The 12,715-nt window shown below is 43.2% G+C and overlaps 2 protein-coding genes across 6 annotated transcripts in view; both read right to left on the bottom strand.

Annotated features, from left to right (window-relative positions):
• Positions 1 to 5,322: 5,322 nt before the first annotated feature.
• LOC310758164 (vomeronasal type-2 receptor 26-like) lies at positions 5,323 to 7,381 on the bottom strand (the record flags this gene model as incomplete). The annotated part of the gene is made up of 2 exons (XM_083604094.1): positions 5,323 to 6,704; positions 7,376 to 7,381. The coding sequence occupies 2 exons, from the start codon at positions 7,379 to 7,381 to the stop codon at positions 5,733 to 5,735; spliced, it is 978 nt and encodes a 325-aa protein (XP_083460220.1). The 3' UTR covers positions 5,323 to 5,732.
• An 860-nt stretch (positions 7,382 to 8,241) lies between these two features.
• LOC310756761 (vomeronasal type-2 receptor 26-like) overlaps positions 8,242 to 12,715 on the bottom strand; it is a 28,545-nt gene continuing 24,071 nt past the window's right edge. For 4 of the 5 annotated variants that reach the window (XM_083601444.1, XM_083601442.1, XM_083601440.1 and 1 more), the window contains 3 exons: positions 11,325 to 12,158; positions 9,287 to 9,514; positions 8,242 to 8,699 (listed from right to left, as the gene is read on the bottom strand). In XM_083601444.1, the coding sequence (XP_083457570.1) occupies positions 8,565 to 8,699; positions 9,287 to 9,514; positions 11,325 to 12,158 (1,197 nt within the window). In that variant the 3' untranslated portion in view covers positions 8,242 to 8,564. Of the gene's footprint in view, positions 8,700 to 8,917; positions 9,515 to 11,324; positions 12,159 to 12,715 lie in introns of those variants that run through there. The other variant, XM_083601441.1, reaches the window with a different exon arrangement.

Here is a 12,715-nt window from a genome sequence, read left to right as displayed (position 1 = left end):
AAAGATTGCGGTTTCTGGAGATTTGTCCAGGAGTGGAGATGGTTCCTCAGAGTTACGGTCCTCCATTGAGGGGGGGGGAGCTGACAGCAAATAAAAAGGCGACTGGTGAGAGGCAGACTGTATCGCTTCTCATGAAGACAAGTGCTCCTGATGATGGATTTGAACTAAACAAACCATTAGTTGCACCTTCAGCACTAGCCCTTGAAAATGCAAGCCATGATGTAAAGGGATTGGAGCAGAAGAATGCTGACAGCTTAAAAGAAAATATACAGGGTGATAGTCCTGAGTTCTCTGTTAAGCCTGTTCATCTTTCCCCTCTGCCCAGCTCTTCTCACTCTATTAGTTCTTTCCAATCTGATGCTTCTGGCTGTAATAGAGCAGAACCTACGAAAAAAGCTACAGCAGAGGGCTTGGGTACCAAAGTGGATCCCTCTGGCAAGAAGAAGCTGCTCCAGGCATGGGTTTCACCCTCTGAAACACATCCCAATCAGAATCTGCAGAGTGACGGAACTTATCCTGCTAAGCTCAGGTGAGAGGAATTGGGGGTGGGGGGAGCAAAGATAAAGGCTCAAGTGCTATACTGTGCATGGCTTTGATTCTTCCCTCCCCTTTTTAATGCAGTAAGGGATTTTGTGTCTTATGGACAGGTGAAAATCTTTCCCTGTTGACCTGTATGTATCTATTTCTTGTAGCAATGTCAATGAAGGAATAAAACTGAGCAAAGGTTTGTTTTGCTTAGGCAGTAATCAGACTCTATTTTCACATTGTTGTGACATGACAATAAAGGTATCATAAACTGGAACCAGCACTTCATATTTTACCTGTTCTATATTTTTCATGTTCTGCCAAAATAAGTGAAAGCAGCAGTTGGATAAATGCTTAACTTTTTAAAAAAGCGGTGTTAGTTGTGATCATAAGTGAAGTGCAGTTTACTGCGGCACAGGTTTTGTGTTACCTAGATTTCTGAAGTGTTCCACGGGTGTAATTTAACTAAAAAAGAAATAAAGGCAAACTTTTGCAATAAACTTTGTTGAAAACTCTATTTTTTACACTTGCTAAACACCTGGGTAACTACACAAATATCCAAGGAACCAACCATATTTTATTGGGGGGGGGGGAGGAACAGATGTTTAGAACCATCAAGAGTGTCAGACTAGGATTCCACTCAGTGATGGGCCAGTCTCTTATCTCTATGTCTAACCTACTTCACAGGGTGGTAGTGAGGAAAATTGGGGGGGCATGTATTTAGGGTCCTTGAAGGGATATAAATAAATAGGTAAGTAAAACTTTTCATTTGAGACCTTCTAAATCAGTCTTGAAGTATAGAGAGGAGGGCAGAATAAATCTTCTGTTTTAACAGTAAATATAAAATCTAAACTTGCACTAATAGAGGTACGTAGAAGAGGAAAATGTACTTTATTCTTTTTAGAAGCCAAAGCAGGAACATGTGTGCATGCGGTGCTTCATGCAAGACCAAAAGTAAAGATAAAGGTAAAGGGACCCCTGACCATTAGGTCCAATTGTGGCTGACTCTGGGGTTGCGGTGCTCATCTCACTTTATTGGCCAAGGGAGCTGGTGTACAGCTTCCGGGTCGTGGCCAGCATGACTAAGCCGCTTCTGGCGAAACCAGAGCAGCGCACGGAAATGCCGTTTACCTTCCCACCAGAATGGTACCTATTTATCTACTTACACTGTGTGCTTTCGAACTGCTAAGTTGACAGGAGCAGGGAGCAAGCACCGGGAGCTCACCCTTTTGCAGGGATTTGAACCGCCGACCTTCTGATCGGCAAGTCCTAGGTTCTGTGGTTTAACCCACAGCACCACCCTAGTCCCTTCAGACCAAAAGGACAAAATTGTTCAGGTACAAAGTACTATAGGATTGCCTGGACTAATTGTGTGTGCTTCTTTCAGACTTCATCATTGAAACCAATGCATACTACAACAAGCAAATCATCTGCAAAAAACCAGAGCATAACATCAAAGATCTTGGATAACCAAAATGAAGCCAATATAAAGGTAATTTAAGACATACTATATTTTAAAACCTAATTGGGTGGTCTGTGCCTTGAGTTAGGAAGCTTGTGAATTTATTGGCGGGATTAGACAAACTGCAAAGGGGTATAGTCGTTTGGAGACAGAAATGTGTTCAAGTTTTCTAGGTGTATGATTCCCCCTGCTCCTGCTATCCTACCGATCTGGGCAATTTTCTGAGCCTTTTACTGACACAAGTTTAGATCTGTGAGTGGGTATGAATTCCCCAGGCTCAAAATTTGCTATCTTCACCAAAGGACTTTGGCCTGAAAGGGATTTTTGTTTTCAGATAAGCAAGGTTTAGTGATTTAGTGCCTCCAACTAATGTTGCAAATGATCTGTTTGGTGTTTGAGAACAGAACCTGAATTATTATCACTTAACTGAAACAACCACTGCTGCTGCTGCTTTGTATTTATTTAGTACTTTTCGCATGTTATGAGGAGGGTCTTATCTCCACTTTTCCATGTTTATTACTGGGAAGAAATAGTTGAAGGCAGGTGTACAGAAACCTTGTATGCATATTTGTCTGCATGCCATAAAAGTTGTTGTTGTTGTTGTTGTTTAGTCGTTTAGTCGTGTCCGACTCTTTGTGACCCCATGGACCAGAGCACGCCAGGCACTCCTGTCTTCTACTGCCTCCCGTAGTTATCTAGTCCTTGCTTTAAAATGTTTACAAAAGGGGGAGACGGACTTCCTCTTTGCGCCTTCCCCGCTCGTGCCGAATCACAAAGGAGATTTTTAATATCCAATTTCCGTATTACTCACGGGTTGTTACTTTTAGTCCAAATGTTCAAAGGAAGAAGTCAGCGCTCTCCAACCATGGCATGCGGCTTTGCTTCGCGGAGACGGGTAAACAGCTCTCAGCTCCGCGCCGCTCACCCCCGGTCTGTTCCGGAGCCTTTAAAAAGGCTCCTTTGCAGCGGGGGGGGGGGGACGCAAATGGAGCCCGCCGAGCCTTCAGTTCACAGGCTTCCCCGCCTGTGATTTTTTTTCGGGTCCCCGCTTCGCCGTAGCGGTAGAACCCTAACTCCACGAAGCAGATTTCCTCCGGAGATCGGAGGAAATCCGCCATTACAGTTGCTGGCGCTGACTGGAAGTCCTTCCACTGCCTCCCGCAGTTTGGTCAGACTCATGTTTGTAGCTTCGAGAACACTGTCCAACCATCTCGTCCTCTGTCGTCCCCTTCTCCTTGTGCCCTCAATCTTTCCCAACATCAGTAATAAACATGGAAAAGTGAAGATAAGACCCTCCTCATAACATGCGAAAAGTACTAAATAAAAGTACTTACTGGCAAATCCTGAAATTCTAGTTTTTTGTGAATCTTCAGTAGCTTTTAAGATGCTTTGACAGATTACCTCTTTGCTCTGACATCATTCCTGGGATTCCCCAGTAATCCCTGGAACAAAAGGTTTCTATACCTTCCTTCTGATCCTTTGACGCCATCCTTGCAACAGTGCTTGATATCAAAATGACTTTAACCTGTTCATTCTTCCTTCCTAAAGGAATATGATCCTTCAGATCCCGCCTACGCTTATGGTCAGCTGACACACAGCGAGCTGATCCAGCTGGTCTTGAAGCAGGAAGATGCGATTGCAAAGCGAGATCAGCAGGTGCGGGAGCTGGAAGACTACATTGATAACTTGCTTGTCAGAGTTATGGAGGAAACCCCTAACATTCTTCGAGCTCAAGCTCATGTGAATAAGAAAGCTGGAAAGATGTGAAGGAACGAATTTAACCTAATCAGTGGCTTCCTTACTCAAACTTTGGAAGTAGTGAATGCGGAAAAGCTGCTTGTACCGAAAGAGATTATTATTTACTTGCCTTAGGATAGAGTATGGAAGCGAGAGCTGGACCATAAAGAAGGCAGATCGCCGAAGAATTGATGCTTTTGAATTATGGTGCTGGAGGAGACTCTTGAGAGTCCCATGGACTGCAAGAAGATCAAACGCATCTATTCTTAAGGAAATTAGCCCTGAATGCTCACTGGAAGGACAGATCCTGAAGCTGAGGCTCCAATACTTTGGCCACCTCATGAGAAGAGAAGACCCCCTGGAAAAGACCCTGATGTTGGGGAAGATGGAGGGCACAAGGAGAAGGGGACGACAGAGGACAAGATGGTGGGACAGTGTTCTCGAAGCTAGCAGCATGAGTTTGACCAAACTGTGGGAGGCAGTGGAAGACAGAAGTGCCTGGCGTGCTCTGGTCCATGGGGTCATGAAGAGTCGGACATGACTAAACGACTAAACAACAACAAAGGATAGAGATGACTTAGCTTGGAGACTGCCTTATATAATCTACAAAGTCAATAGTGTTAAAAAAACACCTTTTACCTTTTAGTACATTGTACATGTTTTGCTGCTCCGCAGGTGAAAGGCCTGAAATTATGGGACTGTGGAAGGAGCTGTGAGCCAGATTTTATCTGTGAATAAGCTCCAAGGGGCACATTTTTAGGGGTTTAGTCAAAAAATGAACACTTCTCTGTAGTTTTTCAACTCCTGATTTCTTTACTCTTTTAGGATATTAAGTTTTAGTGCAATATAAACAATCATATTTACATTAGATATACTGGATGAATAAATATTTATGAAGTACCTTGTTTGGATTTGAGTTCCTGGGAAATAAGCACTTCCACCTGAAAGCTGGCTGCCTCTCTGCCTACAAGCAGCTCAGTCTATTAGGAATTTCTGCTGTTCTAGCTCCACTGAATCAGTAATTATTAAGAAAACAGCTCATTCATTTGGGCGGGGCTTAAGCTGTGCAGGTTTACATAGCTACTCTCCCCTAGTGGGTAACTGATTCCCTATGTAAGCTCTCAGAATACTTAGAATTAGTCAAATTGACAGATATAATAAGACAAAAACCAAAAAGTGAAGTAAAAAAAGAATGGGAGTGCCTAAATGATTACCTCAAAAGTCAAGGTTCGAGGGCAGAAATCTGGCTGCGTCTGGAATAACCTTGTGAAGTGAAAGGACATGAAAGAGGGATTTATATCTAGATGTTAGGATAGAGAGGATAAAGAAAACAGGAAAACAGGAAGACAGAATGAGAGATAAAGGAGGTGCTGTGGGATTGGTGGAAGTCAATGTCTTGTGGTGGTTGTTTTAGTGTTTATAATATTAACTTGTAAGTTATGGATTTGTTTGTTTTTATGTTTTGTTTTGTTTTGTCTTTTTCGGTTTTCGAATGTTGATTTTTGTGTGTTGTATATTGTTATCTTTTGATATCTTTCGTGTTGTTGTTGTGTGGAAAATACTAATAAAATTCATTTTAAAAAAAATAAGTTGTGCAGGTTTCCTGCCAATTGTGCAAAATTGCCTGCATTTGCCCTGGGGAAGTGAGGAAGATCCATAGTTAAGAAATAAAAAGTGATGGTTGTTCGAGCAAACCCTGCTGGAGTGCCGTGATACCACTATCAAAATGAAATGTCATTTGAGTAAGAGGAGGTTAGCTTCTAAGCACTAAACTGACTTTATGGTGGTCAGTACAGGACGTATTAAACTTTTGAAATCAATACTGATTTAAACTAACTTTCTCGTCACCTCCTCTCCTCTCTTGACTCATATGTTGGGCCTCATCACTCCACAGCTTTTTGACATTTGAATATTTCATTTTATACCTGCAAGTTGCTGCATTTTGTTATTGCCATTCTGCTCAGATCCCTACAATGGAAAAGAATGTACAAAGATTCAGATGGCATCTTTACTTTTTTGTCGTCAGATGCTCCTTTGTATTCAGACCAGGCCTGAGTAAAATAATGTAGCACTTGGGCATGAAGATGCAGCCCAGAAGCCCAGCACTGGAGGCCAACATAGAGAAGACCTGCACGGCTACCACGTATTTCCCCTTTGTGCTCAGGTAGGTGGGCACAAAGGACACCCAAACACTGCAGAAGACCAGCATGCTGAAGGTGATCAGCTTGGCTTCATTGAAGGACCCAGGCAGTTTCCTGGCTAGGAAAGCCACCGTGAAGCAGAGCGCAGCCAGGAAGCCCATGTAGCCCAGGGCACCATAAAACATGGCGGAAGACCCTACATTACATTGCAGGATAATCTCTGCAGGTTGGGAATGCATATCAGTGTCTGGGAATGGGGGAGAGGTCCCCAGCCAGGTGATGCAGATGACAACTTGGACACTGGAACATGAAAGGACAACAGCATTGGCCAGAGTCTTGCCCAGCCATTTCTTCACCCTGTTCCCTGGCTTTGTGGCCAGGAAAGCCAGCACAACGGTAATGGTTTTGGCCAACAAAGAAGAGACAACAACTGAGAAGATGAGGACAAATGCAACTTGTTGGAGAAGACAGGTGGCTTTTCTTGGCTGGCCAATGAAGAGCAAGGAGGACAAAAAGGAGAGCAAGAGGGACACAAGGAGGATGTAGGAAAGGTCCCTGTTGTTGGCTTTGACTATGGGAGTTCTTGAGTATTTAATGAAAATTCCTAACACCAAGCATGTGATTAAGGAGAATAACAAGGTAAAGAAAGACAAGAGAATCCCCAAATAGTCTTCATAGGACAGGAAAGTGATAATCTTGGGAACACATTGATCTCGGTCCTTGTTTGAGTGCTGATCTTCCAGACATTTGGTGCAATGGTCTGCATCTGGAAGTAAGATGATTGATTTCAGTACCCAGGGTCTCAAGCAAGGGACATTGCCAGCCCTGACCTGAAGATACTATGACTTGAATTGGCAACCTTTTGCATGCAAATCAAATCCTGTGCTACTGAACTACAGCCTTTCAACCAGCAGAAGCAGACACATCTGAAGTTTTCCAGGAAATCCTCTGGCAAGGCTGGTGGAACAGGGTGGGCACCAAGCAGGCGAAAACACATACTGTTTCCTAGGAGGAAAGAATGGGTCCCACATGGGTCACCAGAAGAGAACTTTCAGAGAAACCAGATGTCCTATTTCTAAAGATTCTAAGAGAAAACCCAATTCAAAATCAAACCACAGGGAGTCTGTCATCACTACACATGATGATGATGATGATGATTTATTTATACCCTACCCATCAGATACACCAACCTTGGATAAAGGTCATTTTTTATGGGGGGGGGGCAGGGATAAAAAAAAGAAATAGCATTGTGTTGGACAGGATCACAAAAGTTGTCCCTCGCTTCCTGTTTCCGGTGGTGAGAAATAGCTGACTCCCACAAGATCGGACTCCAGCTGTGCCGATAATTCAGGGCTTATATGGGGGTAATTAGCCCTGGCAGACTCCCCAGGGTGGGGGAGGACTGTCTCGTAGACCCACAGATTGTCCGAGATTGTCAGTTTGCATCAAGGTGCAAGCGACAGGAAGCTGGGTCCCTGAGCACGACACGGCTGGCGTTCTCCGATGTCACTCTCATAGCCGGAAATATCTGTTCGATAAAATAATTGGATTTGGACAATAAACAGACATAGTCTGGACCAAAGAAGATTAAGAAAAAACCTGCAGAACTGTACAGTCCCTGGTGTCTCATCATGGCGTTTGGATTATGGAGGTATTTGGTATGTCTTTTTTGTCTTCTTAACATCTACAATTGGTTTTCTATGCCAAACCTCATTAAGAAACCTATTTTTTTTAAAAAAAGAGTACAGATGAGCTTCTATTTATAATTAAATATTCAACTGTGCAGCTTTACTCAGACTTGATAAACATAAAAGAAGAAACAAGATGGCATTTGTTAATATGATGCAGCACGGAAAGGTAAGAATTCCTCCCTTTTTCGAGGGGAGTAGGAAATATTTGCTGGCTGACTGTAATGTCTTGAGATAACAATTTGGGATAACGTATAGTGCAGCTGTTTGCAGAAATTTTTCACTATGAGAGAGAAGACTGAATGGATGTCTAGCAGCCCCCCCCCCCAGGGCCCAGAGGGGGGAGATTGTGTGGTCTCCAAGAAGGCTGATCGATCGCCAAATGACTTATACCTGTGGAACACAACTCATTTACATTGCAATATTGCAAACAGTCTCCCCAACAATCTATAGTAACAACTCAACAACGTGGAAGGCACTGCGTCACTAAATCTCAAAAGAAAGGTTTGGACAACAGCCTGGATTGGAGTGATTTAACAACTTGGGAGTTGCTGCGTCGTTAAACTTCAAATGATAAACTTGGACAACAGCCCAGATCGGAAGATTGGAATGAAGTCAGGAAAAGCTGTGCTGGTCAATAGTTAGAAAAAATATATTTACAAATAAAGCTGTGTTTATGAAAGGACATATGACTTTTGACATGACTGAGAATTGCATAGCCAGGGGCGGAGAACTTTAAAGTGTTAAAAGAAGAAGGCAGAAATATGAAAACAACGAGAAGAGGCAGGACTGAAGATTTGGAGATGTGCTTCAGAGGTCCAGACTATGGGGAACCCGGAAAAAATAATAATTACAATTTGGACTATAATTTGGTCTTTTTTTTAGTTTCTTGTTTTTAATTGGATTATGATGCGGATATGTTGATTGGCTGTTTTTATTGGAAAATAAATAAAAATGATTTCTAAAACACACACACCGAAGTTTCCCTATTCCTTCAAAGCTGTACTTCTCTCACTTGCCTTCCACAGTGGAGACTGTCCCATTTACACAGGGAGCACAATCATAGCAGCAAAGTGGCTCTCCTTCCCGGATGACCTTGACATCCCCAATATGACAGCTCTCAGCACATCTGGAATGAGGGACAGTCTGCCCATAAAGAAAGATGACCGGGAGTTAACGGTCTTTCTATCCATGCAATAATAGTGGAGCCAATAGTGCCAGCTCCTGCCAACCTTGCAGTTCTAAAGCTTACTTGTGCAAGTAGATAATTAGGTACTGCTGCTGTGGAAAGGTAAACAGCTTTTCCATGCATTCTGGCAGTCGTCACAGTGTCCACTTGCACCAGAAGCAGCTTAGTCATGCCAGCTCCCTCGACCTGAAAGCAGAGATGAGCTCCACACCCCATAGTTGGATTTGACTGGATTAAACTGGCTTTAACCTTACCTTTACTAAATTGTTCAGGGAATTTTAAACAAAAATAGATTGTGAAGACCTCCAACAGAACCTCTCCAAACCTCAATGACTGAGCAGTAAATTGGGAAATATAATTCAATAGAAACAAGTATGAGGTGATGCAAGTTGAGGCAAAAAATAGTACTTTCATAAATATGCTCATGGGAGTTGAAGTAGGGATGACTCTTCCTACAAAACTGAAATCCCTTTCAATCCAAAATCCTCTGTTTTCTTTTTCTTTTTTGGATCATAATCAAATGTATCTGAATGATTTAACCCACCTTATTAAACCAAAGGGGCCACACCATGGCATCCTGATCAATGGTGACTTTTACGCCTGCGGATCCCTCTCTCTCCATACTCCCAACTTTCCCTACATGAAGGGACTTATTGGCAAGCATCACAATGTTCAACACGTTAAATTCAGCTGTCAGGTCCCCATTCTCATCTAAATATACTCCACCCATAGAAGCATTGTAGAACTGAAAATCACTCAGGAAACGTTGAAACTAGAATGACAGAGAAGATCGCAGCATTTAAGAAAGTTGGCTATTTCTGCCCAGGTGTTTCACATATAATCGAGGCACCTAGTGGCCATGGAGGGTTTTTCTATTTAATGTGCCCCATATACCTGAGGTCTTTCAGAATGGGTTCTTCCTTCAGCTGAGTAGCCTAAGAAATAGGTTCCGTCCAAGATCCTGTGAGTTGGGGTTGGAGAGGGTATGGCAGCTCCTCTCAGAGTCCTGCTCCAAGTGGTGGCAGCTACCAGTCAGGCTATAGACTTGCAGACCAGGCATTTCATGAGGCAGGCTTCTGACCCTCAACCAGAGTTGGAGGCTGGTTGAAAGGGAACTTTGGTTTGGTGGAGTTCCCTCTCTGAATGAGAGGCAGTGGGGGGAAAGTAGCTAGGTGGGTAGGGGAGAGCCAGGTTGGAGTGGAGGGTGGGCTGGCCACCATCGGGAGGGGAGACCTAGGTGTTTGGTTTCTGTTCCTTCTTCCAGCCCTCTCACACCACCAGAGGTTACTAGTATCAGATCTACTGAGCCCTCTGGTCTGGTGCTGCTACTACTGAATGTCAGATCAGTCCATACTAAAAACATGCTGTTCCATGATTTGATTGCACATGAGTGGGCTGATTTGGCTTGCATTACCAAGAGTTTTTTGAAGCTAAGAGCCGCTTGACGGTGGATCTGTGGAACAGTCTCCCTCGGTAGGTTGTGAACGCTCCTTCATTGGCGGTTTTCCAAGAGAGGTTGGATGGACATCTGTAAAGGATGAATTACTTGAGATTCCTGCATTGCAGTATGTGGGGCTAGATGATTTTCAGGGTCCCTTCCAAATCTCCAGTTCCATGATTCTATGATTTGGGTGGGGGAGCTGGGTGGGCCTGACCTTACCTAGCTCTGCCCACCTGAATTTTTGATACTGCACGAGACTAGACTAGGGGGTCAAGCCAGGGGAGTTGCTATTGTCTACAGAGACACCATCTCCTTGACCAGGGAGCCTCTTGGAACTTGGAAAGGGTTTGTGGAGAAACTTTGGAAATAAAAGTCATGGAACTTCTTACATGCAGTAGAATTCTATCTTGCTTTAACTTTGGAATGCTTTGTTTGTCTTTGATAATTAGGAAAGTGAGATATGATTATTTTGATGAAAATAATTATGACGGTATACCTAGGAAAGTATATGAATGGAGATTTAAAATGAATGTGATACAGAAGGGTCTATCAGTTCTATATGAATCAATTTTCACCTACAGTATTTTATAACCTTATTTATCTTCTTTTTTTAATTCTTGCTTTGTTGTTGTTTAGTCATGTCCGACTCTTCGTGACCCCATGGACCAGAGCATGCCAGGCACTCCTGTCTTCCACTGCTTCCCGCAGTTTGGTCAGACTCATGTTTGTAGCTTCGAGAACACTGTCCAACCATCTCGTCCTCTGCCGTCCCCTTCTCCTTGTGCCCTCCATCTTTCCCAACATCAGGGTCTTTTCCAGGGAGTCTTCTCTTCTCATGAGGTGGCCAAAGTATTGGAGCCTCAGCTTCACGATCTGTCCTTCCAGTGAGCACTCAGGGCTGATTTCCTTCAGAATGGATAGGTTTGATCTTCTTGCAGTCCATGGGACTCTCAAGAGTCTCTCCAGCACCATAATTCAAAAGCACCAATTCTTCGGCGATCAGCCTTCTTTATGGTCCAGCTTAATTCTTGCTTAATTTCTGTTAATTAAAGGAAATGGACCTACAAATCCGTCATTGAACGAATCGTTATTTAAAATGGAACAATATCCATCCAGAGCATTAGGGAAGAAACATGAATACCTGTGATGCTTGGATTTTTTCATCTTCCAACCTGTTCTGACCCACCATCACCACCCTCTTGGATCTAGAGGAGTACGCAGCATTTAAGGCATGGGCCAGAGCTTGGACAGTGTTGTAAATGCTGTAGGTGTCCTGAAAGAGGCTCCTTTCAAGGACTTCTCGAGGGAAACCTGAAAGGTTCTCCTTCGCTCTGCATCGCCTCTGGCCTTTCACAGATAACACATGCTTTGAATATAAGCAATTATAGCCTTCAGGCCAACATGGATGGAAATTACTATAGGGGAAAGAAACTGGCAGATTACCATCATGTTTTGATCTTTTTTTGGTCTGGAAAAATAAAGATAAATATCCATGAATGTGTTTGTTCTCAAGTATTTCCGGAGACATGCTGCAGCTGACATATGAGAAAGCTATTGTGATCCAAACTTTCCCAGTAATGGGTTTCAGGGTTTCACCCACTATTTCTAGCGTACGTGCGGCTTCTAGGGCGGACTGAAAGTCCCCATAGTAAAGAAACACATTGATTCGCCTGTCCATGGAAAGTGAAATCTTCTGCCGGAGCTTTTTGTATGCATTGGCTATAAAAAAGAAGCCTCGTAAAATGGTTTGTGAGAATACAACACAGACACCGCCCTTAGCAAGCACAGGTGCGAAGGTGCTCAGAAACCTTTTTCCATTGTAAGTGTCAGCAGCTATGAGCCCGATCCAAGTCCACCTGAAATGCAGGAGTAGTCTGATAATCCCTAAGCTTGGGGGTGCTTCATCTGGGGTCATACGGTAGAACAAATGAGATTGTGTTTTGTCAAGCGCATGATGAACAGAAGCATAACTGACCTAGGAAGAAAAGGAAGATATAGGCGGTTTTATTGCTCAACTGGAAATTGTGGTCAGGGAGAGCAATATTCTCCAGTGCTACTCTGGAAAGGAGATGTAGGACACTTATAGGAAACAATACACTCTGGTCAGTGACCGAAATAAATCAATTCATTCATTATAGGCAACAATATAACATGTCTTCAACATCATTTCAACCCAGAATGCCCCCCCACCGATGTTTGAGGCTATGTAAAGATGTGTTGCATTTTCTACTTTTAACATTTGGTTCGGGGAAAGGGGTCGATTTTTAGCTCAATTGAGTGTTAGTTTCACATGAGTTTCGTTCCTTAGATTTGTTTTTCTGCCCAGTCTATATTATTCCCCCACCTTAAAGTACCAGGGCAGGTTACCAAAATAGGCTTGTGTGAAGCCATCCCAGAGATGTCTTCTGGAGGCTGCATTTCTGTCCCACCAAAGTATGATTCATGCCCTGTGTAAATTGCTATTTTCCTAGAAAAAGAGGTGCCAGAACTCACCATGAACCCTTGTCCTCTTATAAAGTGCCAGCTGAAAAA

Source organism: Podarcis filfolensis (assembly GCF_964270895.1).
Source record: "Podarcis filfolensis genome assembly, chromosome: 2".
In the NCBI taxonomy this organism is placed as follows: domain Eukaryota; kingdom Metazoa; phylum Chordata; class Lepidosauria; order Squamata; family Lacertidae; genus Podarcis; species Podarcis filfolensis.
The sequence above is the reverse complement of the archived record's forward strand: the minus strand, read 5'-3'. Positions and strand labels throughout refer to the sequence as shown.